We start from the raw sequence: 21990 nt of genomic DNA, 5'->3' as shown, positions 1-21990 counted from the left end.
TGAAAAATGATAGATCAGTTACTGTGGCAACAAGTTCACCTGAAAGTAAAGCTGGTGTAGATGTTCAGCTTAACAGGAGCCCTTGGCAGCAGCAAGTTAAAAGACAACATCACATATGCTGTTGGACAGGGCCTTCTGCTCCCTAATTCCTGCAGGAATTCCCTCCTTCACTCCTACAGCCTCCAATAACAAAAGAGCAGCTAGCCTTACATGAAGTATAAACCCTCACAAGGCTCCTTTTCTCTATGATAACCTTTAAAGCAGAAAATGCTTCTGTGTCCAGACCTAATCCTCTCTCACCACCTTTGGGTGGTGAGGCTCTCCAGATGTCTGCTGCTTTCCCAGCAGACTCAGTGATCTCACGCAGGTGAAGAAAAGTTAAGATCTGCAGTGTCAGGTGTGCACTGTATTGTAGGAGCAACTGTTTACAGGCCCTGCACAGCATATTGTGGATATCTGTCTTACCTCCCACATCTACAGCCTTTGGAAGATACTGCGTATACAGTAAACTGCAGCTCTGCTTTTCATTCCCTGTCACTGTTAAGGAATGACTGAAGCATCCGAGCCGTCTGACTGGCTAAATCTCTTGCTGGCACATCTCTCTAAAACACTCTCTGCTATATATGCTGATACTGAATAATCTCTTTAAATCATATGTGCGAATGTCAAGATTGTACCCTAATTGTCTTGTAGCAGTGACACCATGAAGACAGGTTTCAGATAACAAAATTCATCCCCTAATTATGGTTTCTTACTCATCCTCCATCTCATTATGAACCTTATCTTTTCAATTCAGTTACAGTTCGAATCTTTCAATTTCTTGCTATAGCATCCATTACTGTCAATGGGAACTCCTCACTTGCTGAAATCCAAACGGTTACTGACAAATCCCATCATGATTTTTTTGGTCGTAAGTACTGCAAATCTGTAAACTGTAGGAGGCCAAGTTGGTAAAATTTGCTTTATTTGCGTTGCCCATGTTTCAGCTATACTACAGTTCATGCCTGCATTAATCTTGTTATAAAGCACAACATGAAATGAATGGCGTTTATCATGAGAAGTGGTTGTTTTTGAAGATCACTTGGGAGCCTTGTATTTCTAGATTTTGCTCAATTGACTTCTTTTATAGTTCACTACAAAATTATTATGAAGTCAAGCACATTTTTATCCTCAGGTAAATGGTAACATGATTTGCAATAAAACTTAATTGCCATCAATTACTCTGATAATACTTTAAAGAACTCCTCTCCCTGAAACATTAGAAAACACCATTCACTGCAACATTAGAAGAAGTTAATCTCAAATTCTAAACCTGTTTCCTTCTTATTCCAATATTCATTTAACAATCAGAAACCGGTCAGCTGTTTCATACATTTGGAGCAGAATATTTAAACAAGAACGTTGCTTCATTAAATGCTAAGCTGGAAACTGCCTTCCGAGCAATAAAGGAGCAGGCAATTCTGTTACTGACAAGCACTACTTACAGAAAAAAAATCACTCTATGTAATTCAAATACATTTCACAGTTGAGAGATCTCCATGTAACATTTCTAAGCAGAGCGATATAGAAAAGAGAGACTTTAAAAACATTTCTCACTTCTTTACATGGTCTCAGTATTTGAAAGACCATGAATTTATGACAAAAAGAAAAATATAATGCAGTTGACAGAAGTTTCTTTTCTCTTCTTAACCTGACTGAATGAGATTAGACAAAAGAAAGGAATGCTTCAAGGACAGAGACCTCATTATACTCACCTGTTACCAAACACTGCACTCAGCTCATCCAAAACATTGTTCAGCTTCACCTGGAGCTCTTTGAGATGGTCACTTGCTTCTGCATCCAACTGTGGATGAAAGAAGAGCTTAGCCTGAACCAAGAGTGCAGACTGCTGTCCTTCACAGTGCTGCTCTTCACTGTTGAGGCTACTCTTAATAAGCAGGTGAACTATCACCACGGGACTCTGCCAGCTAAGATGCTCCCCTCCACTGCCTGCCACTGTTACAGAAGCTGTGAAATCATCAACAGATATTTGCCTAAACAGCAGCAAGTGACTTCCCCAGGCTCCAATACCCTCCGACACCCCTCCTAATATTGGCAAAGTTAAAAAAGAAAGTGAATGTGAACCCCCTGCGGCCAACAAAGTAAGCAGGCTGCGAAATCATTAAGCACTGTGCATTACCTTGGGCTCACGGGTCATTTAATCTCTCTAAGTCTAGAAGGAGACAGGGATTTTCAGACTGGATGTTATTTACTTCTGCATTTCTCCAGGCATGGTCTTGAAAGATGCTATTTCACCTTCCACCCTGCTGTCAGTATTCGAACTGAAGACTGACCCAGCCACTGGTCTAAGAAGACTGGAGCCCAGCTATTCTGAAAATCTGGCCACAATATCATGGCAGGAACTGTTGTGCACTGATCACTTTTGTAAAGCATAATCTCAGCTATGGGTATTGAGCACAAGTACCTGTACTCTCACATGGAGCCAGACAGCTTTTTGTATACAACTGTTCAGAGGAGACTTCACAAAACAAAGAAAAGTACTCCAAGCACTACATGGACACCGCTGACACCTTGGCACATGCTATAAGAAAGTGCTTGTTCCATTATTATCAGCCCAAAGCCATCTGTTTTTACATTGACAGTGCCCTGTATTCCAGCTGTAGTCATCCCTCCAGCCTCAGAAGAGCCACGTCTGAGCAACCTGCCTGTGTGTGTACATAAGAAGACATATTGAATGCTTTGGGATCATTTGCTCTGAAAAAGTAACTCGTAAAACAGATTTGCCTTTGTATGCAGGCAGGCAAGCTGCCTGTAAAACAAAAACCTTCCAGAAATGTTTGCATTTGGCATACAGAGCTTCAGCCTTTACCTATAAGGCAGAGTATCTGTTTATGAATGTAATGAGCCAAATGCCAGTACAGTGGTTAAAAATCAGTTTGGATTTTTATGGTATATCGATGCATGCAGCTATGCAGGATTTGAATATGACAGGAGTTTCCACTTCTTTATACAGTGTTGAAGCCCCCTTCATAGTCCTCAGCATCTGCCAGAGAAAGCCAAGCCTTAGGGGATTTGGAATCTGATCTGTTCATTTTCCTGTTGTAAGCTGGCATGGAAAACTGACTCTATTAGGCATTTGAACCTGTGCTAGTGAAACTCCTGGATCAGAATTTTAAAAACAATTTAAAAAAGAAAAAGGCAAATTATGATTAATTAAGCCTTATAGCTTTAGGCATTGCTAGTTCTGATTATTTTTCCTTTATTAAAGTGAATTTGTATTCCTATTGTCTTTATGCTATGATGGCAGAAGGGAACTAATGTCATGCCAATCATCAGTCATTCTACCCAAACTTGTAGGTAACAAAACAAAATCGTCATCTGTTGGTAGTGGCTTGTCTTGCCCCTACATGAATCCTTCCCTTCTCCTACTATGTCAAGGGTCAACAAGTCACAAGCTGTCTGGTTTGCTATCTACAATTAATGGCACTGAACAGTTCTCTGATTTTGGCCATTTCTGGTAGATTTGAGGCTGGACTTGTTCATGATTCATCAAAACACTTCAAGTAATTGCTTTTCCAGTTGACAAAAAAAGCCAGAAAAATTTGGCACAAGACACCGATTCCTCACTATTTACTTCTACTTCTTTATAAGCTACTAGATGCATGTGTTACAGGTCTAGAGAGGATGACTGAGATGAGGATCTACAGCTTAGTGCCCTACTTCATGAATCATGCAATTAATGCCTTGTTTTATTGTGAAGTGACATGGAAAACTTGCCAACTATCTCTAAGTTTCTCCTTCCTATTGTACTTGTTGACTGCAAACTGATCTTCTCAGGAGCATAAGAAACACCGATTGCCAGCCCTGTACTGCAAGAAGGAACAGCTGGAACAATGCTTTGCCAAGGAGATGAGCTCCATCATCTTCTGTGGCAAGGAACGAACTCTCCTCCAGAATATCAGCTCACGGGTCTCTGGGTGCAACTGGCAAGACAGCTGCCCAGATTTAACTTTGGGGTGCCAAGCCTCACACTCAGGAAGGCAAACCTTGGTGGTGTGCATTCTGGTTCAGTATCCACCAAGTCCTCTGTCATCCTAGAAAGGCTGTTGCCTTCTGAGCAACTGCTACTACAAAGGTGTCCATATAATACATTGCTGATCGTTAATGCTTAGGTATAGGCATGGTTTGGCTTGAAAGCACATTTCAGGGAATTACCTGAGTGTGATTCAAGTCTACTAGGAATGTGCTGGTAGGTGTGTACTACTCTTTCACATATATAAATTACACACCAGTTACAGAGTCCCTGAGGCATGTGGTATAACTGCAAACTACTCCTTGCCAATATGGTGAAGCATTGATAACAGTGCTCAAAGGAGACAGCGTATGTTTTGCTATTGCTGCTCACCCAATGAATTCTACGCACATCAGCCATCATTGATACCAGGAAACTACTTGGACTGCATGATAAATCTAGCTGGTAAAGGAGAAAGCTGTATTAGGCAGTTGGGCCACTGCCATATGTCATGTCCTGCCCATTTTTACCAGAAACTGAAGCTCAGTAGGCTTATGATCTCCATTCCGTGGGTGCATCAGAGATGATTCAGAGGAAGAAAGCTAATTAGAAGTTCTCTGTACAAAACACAGGACAGTACCCACAGTGAGGTGGCTTCTGATCTCTGAGCAAGTGCTGCAATTCCAGTGGAAATAATGGCTGGCGTGTCCATAGTTCAGGACCTTGAATTTCAGGAAAGCAGAATTCCAGTTCTTCAGGGAGTTAGGCAATAGGACCTCCTGGGAATCGAGCCTCAGGGACAAGGGAGCAGAACAGAGCTGGCAGATCTTTAAGGATGCCTTCCATAGAGCACAAGAGCTGACGATCACCAGGTGTAAGAAATCAGGAAAGGAAGGCAAGAGACCAGCATGGCTGAGTGGAGACCTGCTAGTCAAACTCAAGAGCAAGAAGGAAATGCAGAGGCAGTGGAACCAGGGAGAAGCATCCTGGGAAAAGTACAGGGACGCTGCCTGGTTGTGTAGGGAGGGGGCCAGGCAGGCCAAAGCGCAGCTGGAGCTGAACCTGGCAAGGGATGCAAAGAATAACAAGAAGGGCTTCTACAGGTATGTCAGCCAGAAAAGGAAGGTCAAAGAAAGTGTATCCCTCTGTGATGAGCAAGACTGGCAGACTGGTAACAACGGATGAGGAGAAGGCCAAGGTACTCAATGACTTCTTTGCCTCAGTCTTCACTAGCAGTGTCTGTTCCCACACTTCTCAAGGGGATGGCCTGCAAGATGGAGACTGGAAGGGTAAAGTCCCTCCCACTGTAAGAAAAGATCAGGTCTGAGACCACCTGAGGAACCTGAACATGCACAAGTCTATGGGACCTGATGAGATGCATCCCAGAGTCCTAAGGGAATTGGCTCATGTAGTTGTCAAGCCCCTTTCCATAATATATGAAAAGTCCTGGCAGTCAGGTGAAGTCCTTGGAGACTGGAAAAAAAGAAACATTGCACCCATTTCTAAAAAAGGGTAGAAAGGAGGGCCCTGGGAACTACTGATCTGTCAGCCTCACCTCTGTGCCTGGGAAGATCATGGAACAGATCCTCCTAGAAGCTATGCTAAGGCACATGGAGGACAGGGAGTGATTCGGGACAGCCAACATGGCTTCACCAAGGGCAAGTCCTGCCTGACCAACCTAGTGGCTTTCTATGATGGAGGGACCACATCAGTGGGCAAGGGAAGAACTACAGATGTCATCTATCTGGACTTCTGTAAGGCCTTTGACACAGTCCCCCACAACACCCTTCTCTCTAAATTGGAGAGAGATGGATTTGATGGGTGGACTTTTGGGTGGATGAGGAATTGGTTGGATGATCACATCCAGAGGGTAGTAGTCAAGGCTCAATGTCCAGATGGAGGTCAGTGATGAGCAGTGTCCCTCAGGGGTCAGTACTGGGACCAGTACTCTTTAATATCTTCATCAGTGACATAGACAGTGGGATCGAGTGCACCCTCAGCGAGTTTGCAGATGACGCCAAGCTGAGTGGTGCAGTTGTCATGCCTGAGGGATGGGATACCATCCAGAGGGACCTTGACAAAATCAAGGAATGGGCCCGTGTGAAACTCATGAGGTTCAAAAAGGCCAAGTGCAGGGTCCTGCCCCTGGGTCAGGGCAACCCCCAGTATCAATCCAGGCTGCGGGATAAAAGGATTGAGACCAGCCCTGCCGAGGAGGACTTGGGGGTACTGGTGAATGAAAAGCTGGACGTGAGCTGGCAATGTGTGCTTGCAGCCCAGAAAGCCAACCAGACCCTGGGCTGCATCCAAAGCAATGTGGCCAGGAGGTCGAGGGAGGGGATTCTGCCCCTCTGCTCCACTCTGCTGAGACTCCACCTGGAGTCCTGCATCCAGCTCTGGAGCCCTCAGCACAGCAAAGACATGGACCTGTTGGAGTGGGTCCAGAGGAGGCCACAGCAATGATCAGAGGGATGGAACAGCTCCAGGCTGAGAGAGTTGGGGTTGTTCAGCCTGGAGAAGAGAAGGGTCCAGGGGGGACCTTATGGCAGCCTGCCAGGACTTAAAGGGGGCTTATAAGAAAGATGGGGACAGACTTTTTAGCAGGGCCTGTTGTGATAGGACAAAGGGTAATGGTTTTAAACTAAAAGAGAGTAGATTTCAACGAGATATAAGGAAGAAATTTTTGACAATGATGGTGGTGAAACCCTGGCCCAGGTTGCCCAGAGAGGTGGAAGATGCCCCATCCCTGCAAACATTTAAGATTAGGTTGGATGGGGCTCTGAGCAACCTGGGCCAGTTGAAAATGTCCCTGCTCATGGCAGGGGGTTTGGGCTAGATGACCTTTAAAGGTCCCTTCCAATTCAAAAGATTCTATGAAATGTGCAAAAGAGAAAACTGAAATGTGCAATACAGGAAACTGAGGTGCACGCAAAGAGTTAAGAGGTAACCCTCTATTTACATTTCATGGAAGAAAGCAGGGCCCTGTTAATTTCCTGCAAAGATCTTGGACTTGGCACTTCAGAGAATCCAGGCCTCAGAGTCTCATCCAAGCACATTCAGGGCTGGAACCTCAAGTTCTCTGCTGATCTGAATACTGCCATTTACAGCATACTGCTATGAACTTCAGTTTAGTTTGCTCTTATGATTCTCTCATTGATGAAATGGAACCCATGAGTCTACAGAATTACACAGAATCACAGAGGCTGGAAAGGACCTTCAAGATCATCAAGTCCAACCATTAATCCAGCACCACCATGTCCTCTAAAAACCATGTCCTGAAGCACCACATCCACACGTTTTTTTAACACTTCCAGAGATGGTGACTCCACCACCTCCCTGGGCAGCCTGTTCCAATGCTTAACCACCCTCTCAGTGAAGACATTTTTCCTAATATCCAATCTAAACCTCCCCTGGCACAACTTGAGGCCATTTCCTCTCGTCCTATCACTAGTTACTTGGGAGAAGAGATCAAAACCCACCGCACCACAACACCCTTTCAGGTAGTTGTACAGAGCAATAAGGCTCCCCTCAGCCTCCTTTTCTCCAGACTAAACAACCCCAGTACCCTCAACTGCTCCTCATAAGACTTGTTCTCCAGACCCCTCACCAGCTTCGTTGCCCTTCTCTGGACACACTCAAGCACCTCAGCGTCCTTCTTGTAGTGAGGGGCGCAAGTCTAAGAATGTGCTGTGCACAGTCTAAGAATGTGCTGTGCTGGGCTTCCAAGTTTTCCAAGAGATGTCACTAGTTCTTCTTTGGTTTCTGCACATGCTGGTGAAGCACAAGCAACAAGAATTGGAAGACTCCTCTGTAGTTGATGAGTCATAGAACTTGCCTTCTAGAAGGTTGAAGATGTTAATCAACTCACATCTTAAAGCCAGAGAACCTAATGAAATCATCAGGTCTGATCTGACATATCAGCAGCTAGAGAATTTTGCCCTGTTACCCTATTTTAGCTTTATGCAAGTTATAGGATGCATCTGGCTCCAGCCGAAGTTGCTGATTTTTGTTCTGCCTCGCTCCACTAGACCCTTGGAGCTCCCTTCTACAGAGATGACTGTGAGGCAGGGTGATCAACAGATTTGACCTCCTTCTAGGGACTCACTTGCACTGAATTTTCATCCCCCATTTGCTGTAGGATTCAAGAGTAAGGCACTTGGCATGCTGAATCCAAACAACAGCTGCCAGCTTCTCAAATACTGGGGTGGCCTTAGCTATGGCACATGGGATACTGAAAAGGAGCAATCAGTAGGTACTGCAAATCCTTTGAGAATGTTTCTATCAAGTCTTGGCTGTTTCTAAGCTGTCCTGCAATTTGTTATTCAGGTGGCTAACTTAGGATTTAAAATGTGGGCTAACCCTGTCTGAGTATTAAGAGGAAAGTTTCTTGATGCATTAATTGTACAGATTAGCTTGAAACTGAAGGCATGAAAATTGTATGATGACAATCTGCTGCTACTCAGTAGTTAATTCTTTGGGTTCCCTAGGCAGTGCTTGTCTCTGATACTTACCCCACATGCTTGACTTTAGGAGAAAAAGTGCAGAAATGTTTTAAACTAGGCTTCCACAGCACATCTAGAATCCAGCAGTGGGCAATGCAGTACAGTGCCTTTTAATTTCAGTGCCATTAAAAGCTAAGCAAGCAAAGCAAAATAATGGACTACAGAAAGCCATCTCTCTCAAGCAAAATGAGAAAGGCTTATTCTGGTGTCAGGAACAGCGTACAGAGCAGGCTGAAGTCTGCAGGCAAACTGCAGAGGTGGATAGAAAATGCAGGTCACATTAGGTTTTATTAGATAATGTATGAATAATTTAATAAATGGGGCCAAGTTCAGGCCAACACTAGCAATGAATTTATATAGCCCACTTTCGCACAGAGATAAATTACAATCTCCATTCTGTGGGTGTATGGGAGATGGTTCAGAGGAATCAAAGGTTTCAAAAAGTATTCATGTACCCAATTTCTGTCCAGGACTGACCCCTCCCCATTCCACTGTTCATTATGCTTTTAAGGCTACCTGCCACTCCATAAGTGATGCCTTTCCCAAACATGCTTCAGGAATGTCTGAGAATGCTACTGAGCCACAGTGAAGCTGTTTTGATCTCATGAGATAGCTCCTAAAAATCATTTAAGATGCTTCCTTCTGTGTGTGTGTATATAGATACATGTGTGCATATATATATACACGCACCTTGAGATCTCAAGCACAAGAGAATCCCTCCACACAAAGCTCTCTAAAGCTCTGTTTCTGTCCTTATTGTTTCTGACTAGTAATGTTCACAGACCACATGATGTCAACACATTAAATGCAGAGACGCTGGGAAGCTTTTGCCCTATTTTGTGCCTTCTGAGTACTACAGATGGAAAAAGAATAAGAGAAGTGGGGGCAAAGGTACTATTCCTCATTTGGGGGTGGGGGGGGAAGTAAAGGAAAGCACTATATCAAGGAGCCCAATCTCAAGAAATAGTACTGGGCAAGCACTTCTGTTCCATGTTATGCCATTACACCGCAGGGTGACTGTAGGTGAGCCCTCACCCTTCATTTCCCTTGCTGCAAAAGGGAGTAAGTGATATGGATTTCCATAGGAGTGTGTTTTGGATGCACTGGCAAAGAGCTCTAAGTAGCAGCAGTATTTCAAAGCTTTCCAGAACTATGTGGTGCCACAGCTGTAGTGGGAGATGAATCTGTTAATCAGAAGCAGATGAAGCCACAAGAATGCAGTAACTGAAACCAATCCCCACGTTCTGGCTTCACACATGGCACATCTAACATACCTGTCACAACGCAGTATTTGGTACCTAGTTCTCAACAACATCTTTGGGAACACAAAAAGGTGAACAGTTCAAGACAACCAGGACATACCACCATGCCACTTTCTTATTCCCCCAAGGAAACAGTTCCTTTCTGGGTACAGAAGTCAGGACAATGCTTACGTTTGTGCAATGTAAACTTGTGTCACAAATCTGTCACAGAACGTAAGAACTGCCCTTCCTGAAGGAGAGGATAAAACCCGCAGATGCATTTCCAGCAGCATGTTTGTCTGCATGTTCTATTTTCAAAGTTGTTGTCTCACCAACTGTTACTCAGTAGCCAGGTTCAATCTACATCAGAAAAAAGACTACTCAAACTAGGACAAGACCTCATCTACTCTAGCAAAACAGAGGTTTCAAGTCAGGAAGCAAGGTACTACACGGTCATCAAGAGGGAAACCCCTGGGGATGGCAAATAATACAGGCACCTAACACAACACGATTTATTTCTGGTGATCAGCAGCAGCCTAATGAAGTGGACAAGTGCATTTGAAAATAAAAGGAAGAAAAAACAACTTCCAAAAACCAGCTTCCTAGCATGTTTGCCAGGTTTCTCCTGTGTGTTTCATTGCTCACAGTCTGGGTTCCTCTCTCTTTTTTTAATTTTGATTCCACAGTGCCAGGGAAACAGTGGATTCATCACCTCTGTTCTACCTTACCTGTACCTCCCGAGGATGGTTTTAAAGGGCAGAATGCAGGTCTAAGCTAGGAAAAGTAGCTGACAGTCTTAATAAAGACTTTTTTTCCTCCCCTGTTTAATACACTATGAGGTAGTATTTTTAATTTGAAATGTAGGGAAACCCTACTTAATGGCCACTGCTATGGAAAAAAGTAGCAAATTGATTCCTTAAGGGAAATTAAGTGCATGTGGATTAAGGCTTTATAAACCACCTCACAAACATTTCATCACAAGTTTATTTTTTCCTAAAAAATGAGCATTTAGCTACCACAAGTATTACAGCTAGGGGCATATAAATCTACTTCTTGATGCAGGGCTCAGAAATTAGGATTGTTGAGATCACATGTGAAAGAATGATAGCAGTTTTCCTTGCCTCATGGGGTAAAAGTATTTTGCTGAGATTTTTGCCACTTCATGGAATTCTGCCACTGAACACAAGAAAGATTTGAAACAGCAATACAGGCAAAAACTGAGTTGCCCATCAGCAAAGCTGACTTTCCTTTTGGCATACAGGTCATAGCACAGGTTCTACCACAACACAACCAAAAAGAATGCACTTAGGCATTGAAAATAATTTTTCCCTAACATCAGCATCAGCAGCCTTTTCTTCATCTTCACGAATCTTGAAAAGCAATGAAAAAAGAAGAGGAAAAAAACCAGATACATGGATTATATCAGAACAGACACAATAATCTGGGAAAGAAAATCTTACTTCTGTAAAAATGGCCACCTCAGAACAAAGAACAAAAACTAAGATATTTACATTCATGGACACATCTGAATATCTAACAAAGCATGAGTATAGAACTCTTACTTGCATGTCTGCATTAGATATTGGACATTTAATGCCAAAAGTACTGTCCCACATTTATGCACCACATAAAATGGCCTGATGTCAACAGTTCTCAGACCTATCTGTGTGTCTTCAGAGCTGTGAAACCACCAGCCGCACCCACATCCAGCCCACATGAGCATAGTACATATCCTTCTCTTTCCTCCTCCATACTCTTCTGTGCCTTGAAACATTCTCTCCTGCATCTTACAATAAATTTTTTGAAAAGTCTTGAGGCATAGCTGTCCCTTCACACTTCTTATAGTGCCAGGTGTCATGGGGCTCTCCTTATGACTTCAGTCTGCAAGTACCAGTATGATGCAAATAACCTGTTAACAGTGCAAGTAGGAATGAGTGATACTCAGCCTCTTAGCACTCTTACCTCTTTACCACCCATGGCTTCGAACATCTTCTCTAGCTGCACCCTCAGCTGTTGGATGTTATTCATCAGGATGCAGGGCTGAAGGGACAAAAGCAGGTGCCTGTTACTGCTCAGGGTAACAACACGTTTTCACCAGTGGTGCAGTCTGTGCCTCAGCACCCTTCTCCAAGTACCACCAGATCTGACAGCCCAACAGGAGATAGGGTATGCACAGATTTCAGCACTCAAGCCTTAAAAAAGGCCAGTAATTTTTATCTCCAGTTTGAAATGGGATGACCAGTTCCAGAAACCCTAGATCAGGGAGATCTCTGCTGTTGTATTTTCCTCCTCAACTTTACCACAAACAGAGAATGAGCTGACAAGAAATCAGTGTCAGGACAAGGCCCAACTCTGCAGCTCCTGACACTCCCTACAAGTGTCCAAGCTGTGTCACCTTCAGCCTCTTAATGCTGCAATGTACTACTGTAAATGGAGTACATCCCAGGTCAGATGGGGAACTGCCAGCCAAAGCTGTGTTCAGAGACGCATCTGGGTCCTGCCAGGCCACGCTTGGGAGCAACGTTCAAGGGCAGCCTGAGTAGCAGACTCTTCCCTCTGCAGCTACGTCCCCAGTACAGGTGCAGGAGATAGCAAAAGCAGTACAGGACAGAGCCAGGGTTCAAAAATTTAAGACCCTGTTTTATTTAGTACACAGAATTTTACTTCAGTCAGGATTAAACAGCAAGATAATTAGATGGAGACAACAGTACACCAAGAGTGCTGCTGAGTACCCGATCTACAGAGCAACTTGTGCCCATGTTTTAGGGTTTGTTTTTTTTTTAATCACCTCTGTGACACACAACCCAGACAGGCAGAGTTTATTTCAAGGGGACCTGACAGCCTCTAAGCCCTGCAGGTCACCATTAGGACCCAGTTTTATTTTATGGCCAAGAAAGAATTCAATCCACAAAAAAGGAAATTATGACAAAAAACAATACCGAAAATATTTACACCATCAACATGGTCAGGAGCAACACAAGAAACTGATTTTTATATGGACAATTATGTAATTCCTCAGGGCAGAAGAGAAACTCAGCATGACTCACCAGTTTCTCCTTGGAACAGTAGGACTGGAAGCTCTTGGAGAGGATGTCAGAATACTGCATCAGCACTTTCCCAATAGTCTGTGAAGACAAGACGGTTACTTGTCCTCTATCGCTAGCGGAGAACTCCAGGCAATAAAACCCCCCAAAATCACGCTGTTTTGCACCCCACTAAGGAAACATAAACAGCTAGATATTGAGGGTTTTACCTTAGCAAACCTCCTATTATAATGAGCAACAATGACAGGGTCTGGGCACTCCAGCTTCTTAATGATCTCAAAGCTCTGATTGAGCTGCGTGAAGACGTCCACCACAGAGCAAGAGAACAGAGCATGCTCGGATGTTTGCTGGAACTAAAACAGAAGTACAAAGAGTTATTCTCAAACGGAAAGATCTGAAATACACCCATTTCATGGGTGTCTCCATCATCTGCTGTGTTAGAGGCAGGACAACTTTACCAAAACCTGCATCTTCCTCAGAATGAGTCAAAAGCTCTCCAAAAGGCACAGAGGAGATAAAAAGCCAATACTGTTGCGTAACAGGTTTACTGTTCTTCACCAACTATGACATGAAAAGCACCAAGGAAATGCAACATGATGCGAAGACCCTTAACAAAATGCATGGCTTGCCTGTCAGTTAGTGAGGAAAGGAGGAGAGATTGAAGAGCTTTTTTTAGATTTTTCTTAAAGAGAATGCTTAGATTAGCATCACAGACTATAGTGCCAACAGTCACTGAACAAATGGGAAGATTTTTGCTCTCCATCATGAATACTCGACAAATTAAGATTACTCTGTCAATGGATTAAGGTCACATTCTCCCTGCATGACTAAGTACATGCAAAATGCCTTATATTTCAGTTACATCTCACAAACATAGAGAGATGAGAGAGCACCAAGCTACTGGCTGACAGACTAATAGCAGCAGAACAGACCAGACATAAATGAATGATATGCACCTTGCTATTAAACAATTCTCTGTGACCTGTAAAGAAAAGTCCTAAAATAAACACGTTCCCAGTTGTTTAGCAAGCAAAAAAGGCTGCATCCTCCATTTGTATGACAGCTGAATTTACAGTGGTGGTGTTTGGTTCTGGGCACTGAAGGATGTAGGGCCAAGTCTCAGAGTGACCTACATACCCCATCTTTTTTATCTCTCTCCAGGGCACCATGCAGAAATTCTAAGGAAACATCTTCATTTTCATCCAGCCACTGCATCACAAACTGCTCAAACCACCTGCAGGAGGGACAGGAGAGACAGCAAATTACATCAAGAAACAGAGCACCCCAACCAGACTCAGACAGTGCAACTGTTTCAGCAAGCCTTGTGAAAGCTTGCCATGGTTACATTTCTGAATGCTGTTATCTGTGTATGCAGTCAAAGTTCCCAAAAATACTCTTACTTGTACACAAGCTACCAGTGAGCAGGAGCTGTACCATCACTTGGGCAGGACAAGCAGGACACATCCCAGCTCAGCCCCTGCAGATTGTTGTCCCTGTGCTAGTTTTGTCCTTCTCCCTTCTCTTTCATCTTTCTTTGTACCTTCATGTTTTTTCCCCTTGAGCACCATCTTTAACTTTGAGTCAAGTCAGACACTTTGTCTTTTCTTCCCCTTTCACTCGTGCTAGACAGGACAAGAGAGACCTCCAATGCCACTATCTCTGCATGCTAAGAGAGATGATATACTGTCCTGCTGCTCATATCTGTCTACCGTCTTTCGCATGAGAGCTGCAAGTGAGTATAAAGGGAGGAAAAGAAGTGCCTGTTTTCCAGGGCCCTTCAGCCACTTTATTTGCAGATGTATTTCTGGAGTGCCAGGAGGGAGAATCAAGGCTAGGAGTTTTCTCTACTTTAATCCTGCTCTCCCTTTCCCCACGCCTTCTCTAGAACACCCTCCCATTTCTGCGGGTTGCTGATCTCACTGTGAAGATGCTTGAGTAAGATTAACTTCTGGTGATAGCACAGCACATCTGCTAGGGCTTGCAGGAAGCTGGCCAGCCCTGTAAGCAGTTCTTCATTGTTTTCTTTCAAAGAAGCACAAACTTAGTTCATGTTAAGTGCTGAACCAACAGTCCCCAAATCACGCAGGTCCTAGAAGCACGACAGCAGAGTTTGTCTCTGATCCTTCTCCTCACTTAGGAGGATAAGCTAAATGGTAGAGCAGAATCCAAGAAGCTGCTGAAACAGCCACTGCTCTATCTTGGGGAGATGTCTTATGTGAAGTGGTACCTGGAGCTACCTCCTGCACTGAAGAAAAGGCTGCTACACAAGCCCAGCTTGGCCAAATAAGCAAGGTGAGAAGCAGCTTCAGTGAAGGGATCTTACAGCTAGTCAACCCTCTGTTCTCTGCTCTGCGGGGCATATCCACATAGTACAAAAGTGGGTGTGTATGTGGGGTGGGGGGTTGTCTGTGTTTAAGCAACCACAGCTTTATTTAAATGTCTGTCTAGGATTTGTTGTACGCAAGTGCCAACATACCACAGTTGATGCAAATCTTAATTTCAAATATTACTAAACAGCATTCACAAACAAGGGAAAAAAGTACCCATGTGTTACTTCAGCCCATAAAAAAAATTATTATATGACCTTCACAAAGTACAGCCTCCTCTAAACAGCTAGCTGTGTTCATAGAGATTGTGCTAATTATGGGCTGAGTTTGCATAAAAAGTATGTGGCAGACGTGAGAGGGAGATCAAGAGCAAATTCACAGACAGAGCATACCAGATAGCCTTAAATACTCTCTACACTTTGAAATATAAAGCACATCAATGCTAATATTGGAAACTGTAACCGACACAGTATTAAATGCCAACAGCAACCTGTCTATGCAGCCCTATTTAATATAGACAGCAGCAGTGGAACATTGTCATAGGTATATGGACTTCCTGTGTTCTGGAAAGATTCCTTTTGAATGACACTTCGGGCTTCTAAAAGTCAACATATTGCAGAGTCTACTGCAAGTTTCTCAAGCTTTTGACATTTTATTATTAATTATAATAGCATATTTTAAAGCGACAGCTCAATCCTTAGAGGACAACTCAGGCAGTTTACAAGGAAGCAACTACACATCTTCCACCTCTACCCAGGCTGCAAATTGCTGACTGCTTCACATGTCATAGGTACACAGAGGATTACTTGTTTGTGCCAGAAGCCACAATTTTCGCTCTCAGAAGTAGAACTACTTCCTCACTATCATTCATCTTAGTTATTGCACCACAAGCATAAGAAAGGACCGTTCACTGTTGACAACAGTCATTGTCCATTTTTACGGCTGCCACATGTGACTATACAAAATCAAGTACATAGGTATGTTACTGTCTTACCAAATTGTCTAAACAAAGGTAGCATGGAAAAAGGTACTGCTGGAGGGGTGGAATTACCACCACCTCCATCCCAAATAAAAAAATGCACTACCTCCAGAAAGGCATTTAATATCAATGTTTAAGGGCAAAGTGAACTGCTTGAAACAGGTCAGGCAATTCTGTAACTACATTTGCAAAGCTGGCCTCAACTTTGTCCTTTATTGGCTGGCATAAAAATAAAAGAGAGAAATCATCTATAAATTCTTCCAGTCCCTGGGCACAGTCAGGACCAAAATGTGCTTTGAGGTGTAACACAAACCTAGAGTTATCTTAGGCCACATACCCCTTACAGTGTTTTACTACCAGATCTTGCACAGCTGAGCAAGTGAGAGGGGGACTCTGAGGGCAACGAAGACAACTTATCTCCAAAACAATATTCAAAATTATCTAGCACAGAAACTAATGAAAATAATCTGATTTCATGCAGAAATAGCTTCAAAATGTTGTTATATGGCAAATATCTTCTTCCTCGTTTGCTTCAATTATTGATCTAGAAGCAAATGCCGTAATGACTCATGCACCAGCACACAAGGCAGAGGCTCATGCTGCTGCCTCAGAGACATTCTGTGCTTGCAGCGGTCAGCACAGCCTGACTCCAGACGGCACAGCCAACCTCTCCAAACAAGGTTTGCACACGATATGCCCCAGTCCTGCCTGCCAGGAAAGGGAGCGGTGCTTTGTGACTAAATGAAAGTTTACCTCTCTTGGTTGCACAACAGTAATGTAACACAAAAGGCTGCAATTTCAGCTTGGCCATGAGCCTGGCTGGCTCCTGGCTCCTGTGGTCTCAGACTTTACAGGTGAATTGATCTTGTTCATTTGCTGTGTTGATGCATATGGGTACCCGATGAACATCCTGTGGGCTTTGGCAAGCACAGAGGCAAGAAGGCAGGAAGGGTTTCAAAGAGTAAAAGAACAAATACTATGTTTGATGAAGTGAGCCAGAAGAATGAGACAGGCTTTCAATAGAATGAATGCCTTCCCTCACCAGAAAGGAGTTAGTCTCCAGTACAGCTGCAATACTGGCTGCATGCTAACATCAGTATTAAAACAAAACATAGAACACTTCTTTACACATTTAAAAAGCTAGGGAAACTGACACTGTACAGATTTTAGCTGGCAGCTAAAATGTGAAAAGAGGAAGTTTTGACGATCCACTCCCAGCTATGTTGCTACTTCAGTTTCAGAAACTGCTGCTGCACTTCAGAAAAGAGCATAAAACCTTCAGCCTCAATACTTTGGAGCCTTCACTTTACTCAATCATATCTCAAGGCTATCAGAAATATGGGTTCTCATAGTTTCAACATGAAAAGCAAGTTTGTGGATAGCCTCTTGTCTGTCAAGTAGACAGACAACTCAGCTGTTCTCTGGACAGCAGCAATTTAGTTTCATCTGAGGAGTTTACTGATGTGCAGAACTGATGGGTGGACTCCTTTGTTTATGGAACCTTCAAGACTAAAAATACTTGTGGTGAAGCAAATCTAAGGACAAGAGCATATTGCTGTAATTGACACCAAGGGGATATTTTGTGACAGGTGAAGGTTATGGTTGAAATAAACACCACCTGTGTGACAATGTGGCTATTGTATTAAAATACTAGAGTGGACTATCAAACCCAGTGGCTGCAAATGTACATGGAGCACTGAAGCTCTACCACAAAAGCTAGCAGAGCAGAACAGTCTGCAAAAGGCTGCAGAGTAAAACTAAGCATCATTATCCTGATTACACACGAGAAAAAAGAGAGATTAAGAATATCTTAATGATGTCTTGCCTGAGACTGCACTGACTCAGAGGCACAGCAAAGAGCATAGGGCTTCCGAGACTGTCACTCCAGCACCCTGTTCACTGAGTTAATGCCTCCCGATGACCTGATTTGTTAAGCAAGGCCCATAGCCCAAGCCGAGCAATTACACCAACTGCCTCAAGTCCTGTTAGTATGCAGCTAGCACCATGCTTGAGGGAATGAGTGCACTGCAGGATGGGAAGAAAATTCAAAATGCCAAACTGGAAACACAGTCTAAGCAAGATGCGTTTTTCAGGAGGGACAAGTGCAAAGTGCTGCATTATACAGTAGTGAACAGTCATATACAGGATGGGAAGAACAGCTATGACACTCTTTTGAGGGTGCCTAGGGGTTGGTTTGTGGCCCACTGGAAGCATCACTAGTCAACAATACCACTGAAGAAAAAAAAAAAATGTTGCTATCATCCCAGCGTCCAAAAGCAGCAGTGCTGCCTACAAGGCAATGCAAGGCAAGGTCTAGATGAAACATCAGTATTTAAGTCTGGATGTTGTACATCCAGACACAGACGAGCTGAAAAGAGGCAAGTAAACCTCATTTAAAAGGAAAGCTAAGGACAAAAGGGAACCAGCAGAAAACTGGGAAGGGATGTGAGAAAAGCATTTTACTCTTGTAAAATTGGAACAATTTTTTCTCCATGCCTAGGCTGGTAGACCAAGATATAACAATCTCAAATTGAAGCAAGAAAGATTTGTAGGGGGGAAAAAGGGAAGTGTGTTAAACCCCCAAAACTCAGCAGAGGGGTAACAGTGAAGCATGGGAAAAAAACGCTGCTTGAAGGAGGTGTGGAGCAACTACCACTGAAAGCCTCTGAAAACCACTTAAACACTGGCCAGAAACAACACACCTGCTCTTGCCTTAGGCCAAGTGTGGGACTCTAACTACAGTATTCTCTCCAGGTTGCTCAGACAACTTTTTGGGCTCATAAACCTTCTCCGGGTCCGAAATATACTGCTGCTCTTTTAAAGTTAAATAAAAGTTGCCAGCAATCGCTTAGAGCTTACAAGCGATTGCTTATCCGATGTTTCCAACTAACCACCTGTTCTTACTAAAAAAAGAAAACATTATCTCTACTTACAAATTCTGTTGTGTGTATACATATGACGTTCATACACACACATATAGACATACATACAGTACATACAGACAAAACTGTATCTGTTAACACAAGAATGGAAGCATACATCCAGAAGTCTGCTGTTCAAGAATTGACCAAAGGCCACACTGCACGCACAAAGCAGCTTAAAGACTGTCCATGCCATTGCTAAAGCTTTTGAGATCTTGGGAGATACTGTACAATAAGGGATTGAATTGTGTCAGGGACAGTGTCACAGAACAGAGGGGACAAACATGCACATAAACACAGAAAATCATGAGTGAAGAAATGGTGTACAATGAAGGGAGCCACAGGAGAACAAAATGACTGCCCTCGAGGTAACACAAAGAGATGCATAGTGGGGATTTACTACAGGAGACATAACACACTCACGCTGGATATTCAGGCACTCTTCCCTTGAAGGCAGGCAGATCACGAACATATTCATTGTACAGCCACTTCACTTTGAAGTGTAAATTCATATAGTCTGCGCTCTTACACAGTCTGTGTTTTTCGTGCTCTGTAAGGAAGGAAAAAAAAGCAGTTAGGTCTGAATTTACCACTATCACTTCATCAGGCACAGGAGGGTCTTATAAAGCATGTCCACAGTATGCAGTAGTTTTGAGCATGAAGCACCTATAGAGCCACAAAATCTTCACAACACAGGATTTTGGCGGTAGGCAGGGGTTCTTGGTGGTTGACCACTGGGGGCTCTGGAGTTTATTTCTACAGCTCCAATTAATACTTCCATTTGTATGGAAGATTTTTTGGTTGTGAAAGCAGTAAACACAGAGCAATCTCTTAAGGCCTTTCCATTTAACATATGACAGTCTAGATTTCATCTTTGCAGGAAACAAATCAAGAAGTGCAAATCTGTTCATTCTTGGATATAAACACAAAGGCAATACCAACACATTGCACTATGTCCTCTAAGAGACCGGAGTTGAAAGAATCACAACCAAGTTCAAATGAGCTACACAAAAGCTGGAGCCTTCCCTGATTCCCAGTTTGGAGAAATCAGTGACACTCTTCTTTCAGAAGGCAACTGTTTTCTTATTTGTATTGCCTTCCTGAGCACAGTCCAGTGAAGCAACCCATGGTTACCTACCTGCTGCTGGGCCTCTTCCTCCTGCCAGATTTCTTTATGTTTTGTACCCAGGCTATGTCGGGACAATGCAGTTCCTGTGTAACACACATGCCTCCACAACATGACCGTTCCCACACACCTATGCTGCTTGCCATACTCAGACCTATGTTTCTGCAGAGACAATCTCCCTAGACCACCACTCCCCTTTCATGAGAAATGTACGCTCCATGTCTTCACCCTCAAGGCCCTTCACAGCATACATCCACACTACCACCTTTCAGCAGTTGACTCCCACCTCTGATCAGCCCACAATCCCTGTTTTTAAACTACTTGTTAAGTTCTCCCAAAAGCATCTCAATGCTTTCTACTACGCCATCTCTCTGTGCTTACACAGGCAGCTCCTTCCACTGCACTGCTTTTCTTCAAAATCCTCTTTGAAAAGAGTAAAATTAATTTATTTTTCATGATGCTAAGAGGACTCAGCAGCTGGCTTTTGCCTGTACTGTGATCCTGAATTATCAGCCGACCAATTCTGCACCACCGCTCCCTAGTGCTGCCTGTCCATATCCATCTCTTTTTCTGCCAAGCTTCAGCATCATGAACATACTTTGTGCCAGGCTTCTTTGTTCACTTCAGCACCACAATAAGCTGCTAGTCCATGACTACAGCGTGAGACACAAGACTAAAACATACATGATTTTGGCTTAGACTCAGGGTTTTTTTCCCCAAATTTTACTTCAGACTCGTCTTCCTACCTTTTATGTGGTTACCTCATTATTGATGTAACTTTCCAAGGGCACCACTGCTGACATGTAGATAGGATCCAACTATGTTAAAAGGTGGAAGTCTTTCTCTTTGAGTGGCTTTAATCTAGGACTTTGCTACAAGTATCTGGTAACCAGGTAGATATATGCACATGCAAGCAATACATGCTACAGATATTCATCAGCAGAAGGCACGTCTTAATGATGTAAAATGGCACCAGCATTCTAATCAGTTACCTGACAGACAAGCTTATCTTATAACATCATCATCTATTTTCATGTAAATGTGAATTCTTGCAACTATTTCAAAATGTTAAGAAATTTCCACATCTTTCTTGAAGCTTCAACAACATGCACAAGAAGAAAGGCCAAAGAAATTATGAATTACCCAACTGAAAACACAAAAAACAGTGAACTTTTCATGCATAGTTATTCCATAAAGCTTGTAAATTCCCAACCAGTGGAACACTCCAGTGAGCTGTTTGCAACCCTCTGTAAGAGTGTAACACAGACTTCCTTCTAATTCACATGTACCAGGTCCACACAGATAGAATCTCAAAAAAAAGAAACCCAAGCTTTGTTTTAAAGAAATTAAAATGCCAATATCTGAGAGACATAGTCCCCAGGGGTGATAGTTTGATGGACAAATTACATGTGCTACGATCCATTACTCTCCACAGTGAATTTCCTTGTACTGGAGACAAAGGAAAGTCCATCCATGTTTTACATTGATAAATCTAGTATCTTTCTTAAGCACTAAGGAAGTATGAGTATACTCCACATCTGAACTGCTGACCTCTCTCAAGAAGAGGAGGGAGAAGTGCAGAAGAAAATGCAAATCTCTCTCTGCAGATCTAAAACTGGAAACAAACACAGCAATAACTGCGCCTGCTTAGCTCCCTGTGAGAGTGAGGAAATGAACAGACAATTACAACCGCATTAGCTTCGATATGCGCTGCCACCCAGGTGCTCTTCACACACAGGGAAGGGGTTCCTGCAACGGGAAGGTGCTCTTCCTGCCAAGGGAAGGTCTGACTTGGAGATAAAAAGGACTCAAATCAGCTTTATTTCTTCAAAATTAAG

General features: G+C 43.2%; 1 protein-coding gene across 1 annotated transcript in view; it reads right to left on the bottom strand.

The window, feature by feature from the left end:
- Positions 1 to 21990, bottom strand: part of LOC309415350 (protein unc-13 homolog B-like) — a gene marked incomplete at both ends in the record, with an annotated part of 220582 nt that overhangs the window by 24676 nt on the left and 173916 nt on the right. Inside the window, 6 exons of the mRNA XM_082012849.1 lie at positions 1755 to 1843; positions 11718 to 11795; positions 12803 to 12880; positions 13009 to 13152; positions 13937 to 14033; positions 19450 to 19576. Of these exons, the coding sequence (XP_081868975.1) occupies positions 1755 to 1843; positions 11718 to 11795; positions 12803 to 12880; positions 13009 to 13152; positions 13937 to 14033; positions 19450 to 19576 (613 nt within the window). The remainder of the gene's footprint in view (positions 1 to 1754; positions 1844 to 11717; positions 11796 to 12802; positions 12881 to 13008; positions 13153 to 13936; positions 14034 to 19449; positions 19577 to 21990) is intronic.

Source organism: Phaethon aethereus (assembly GCF_964289735.1).
Source record: "Phaethon aethereus genome assembly, chromosome: Z".
NCBI lineage: Eukaryota > Metazoa > Chordata > Aves > Phaethontiformes > Phaethontidae > Phaethon > Phaethon aethereus.
This window is presented reverse-complemented; position numbering and strand designations above follow the sequence as displayed.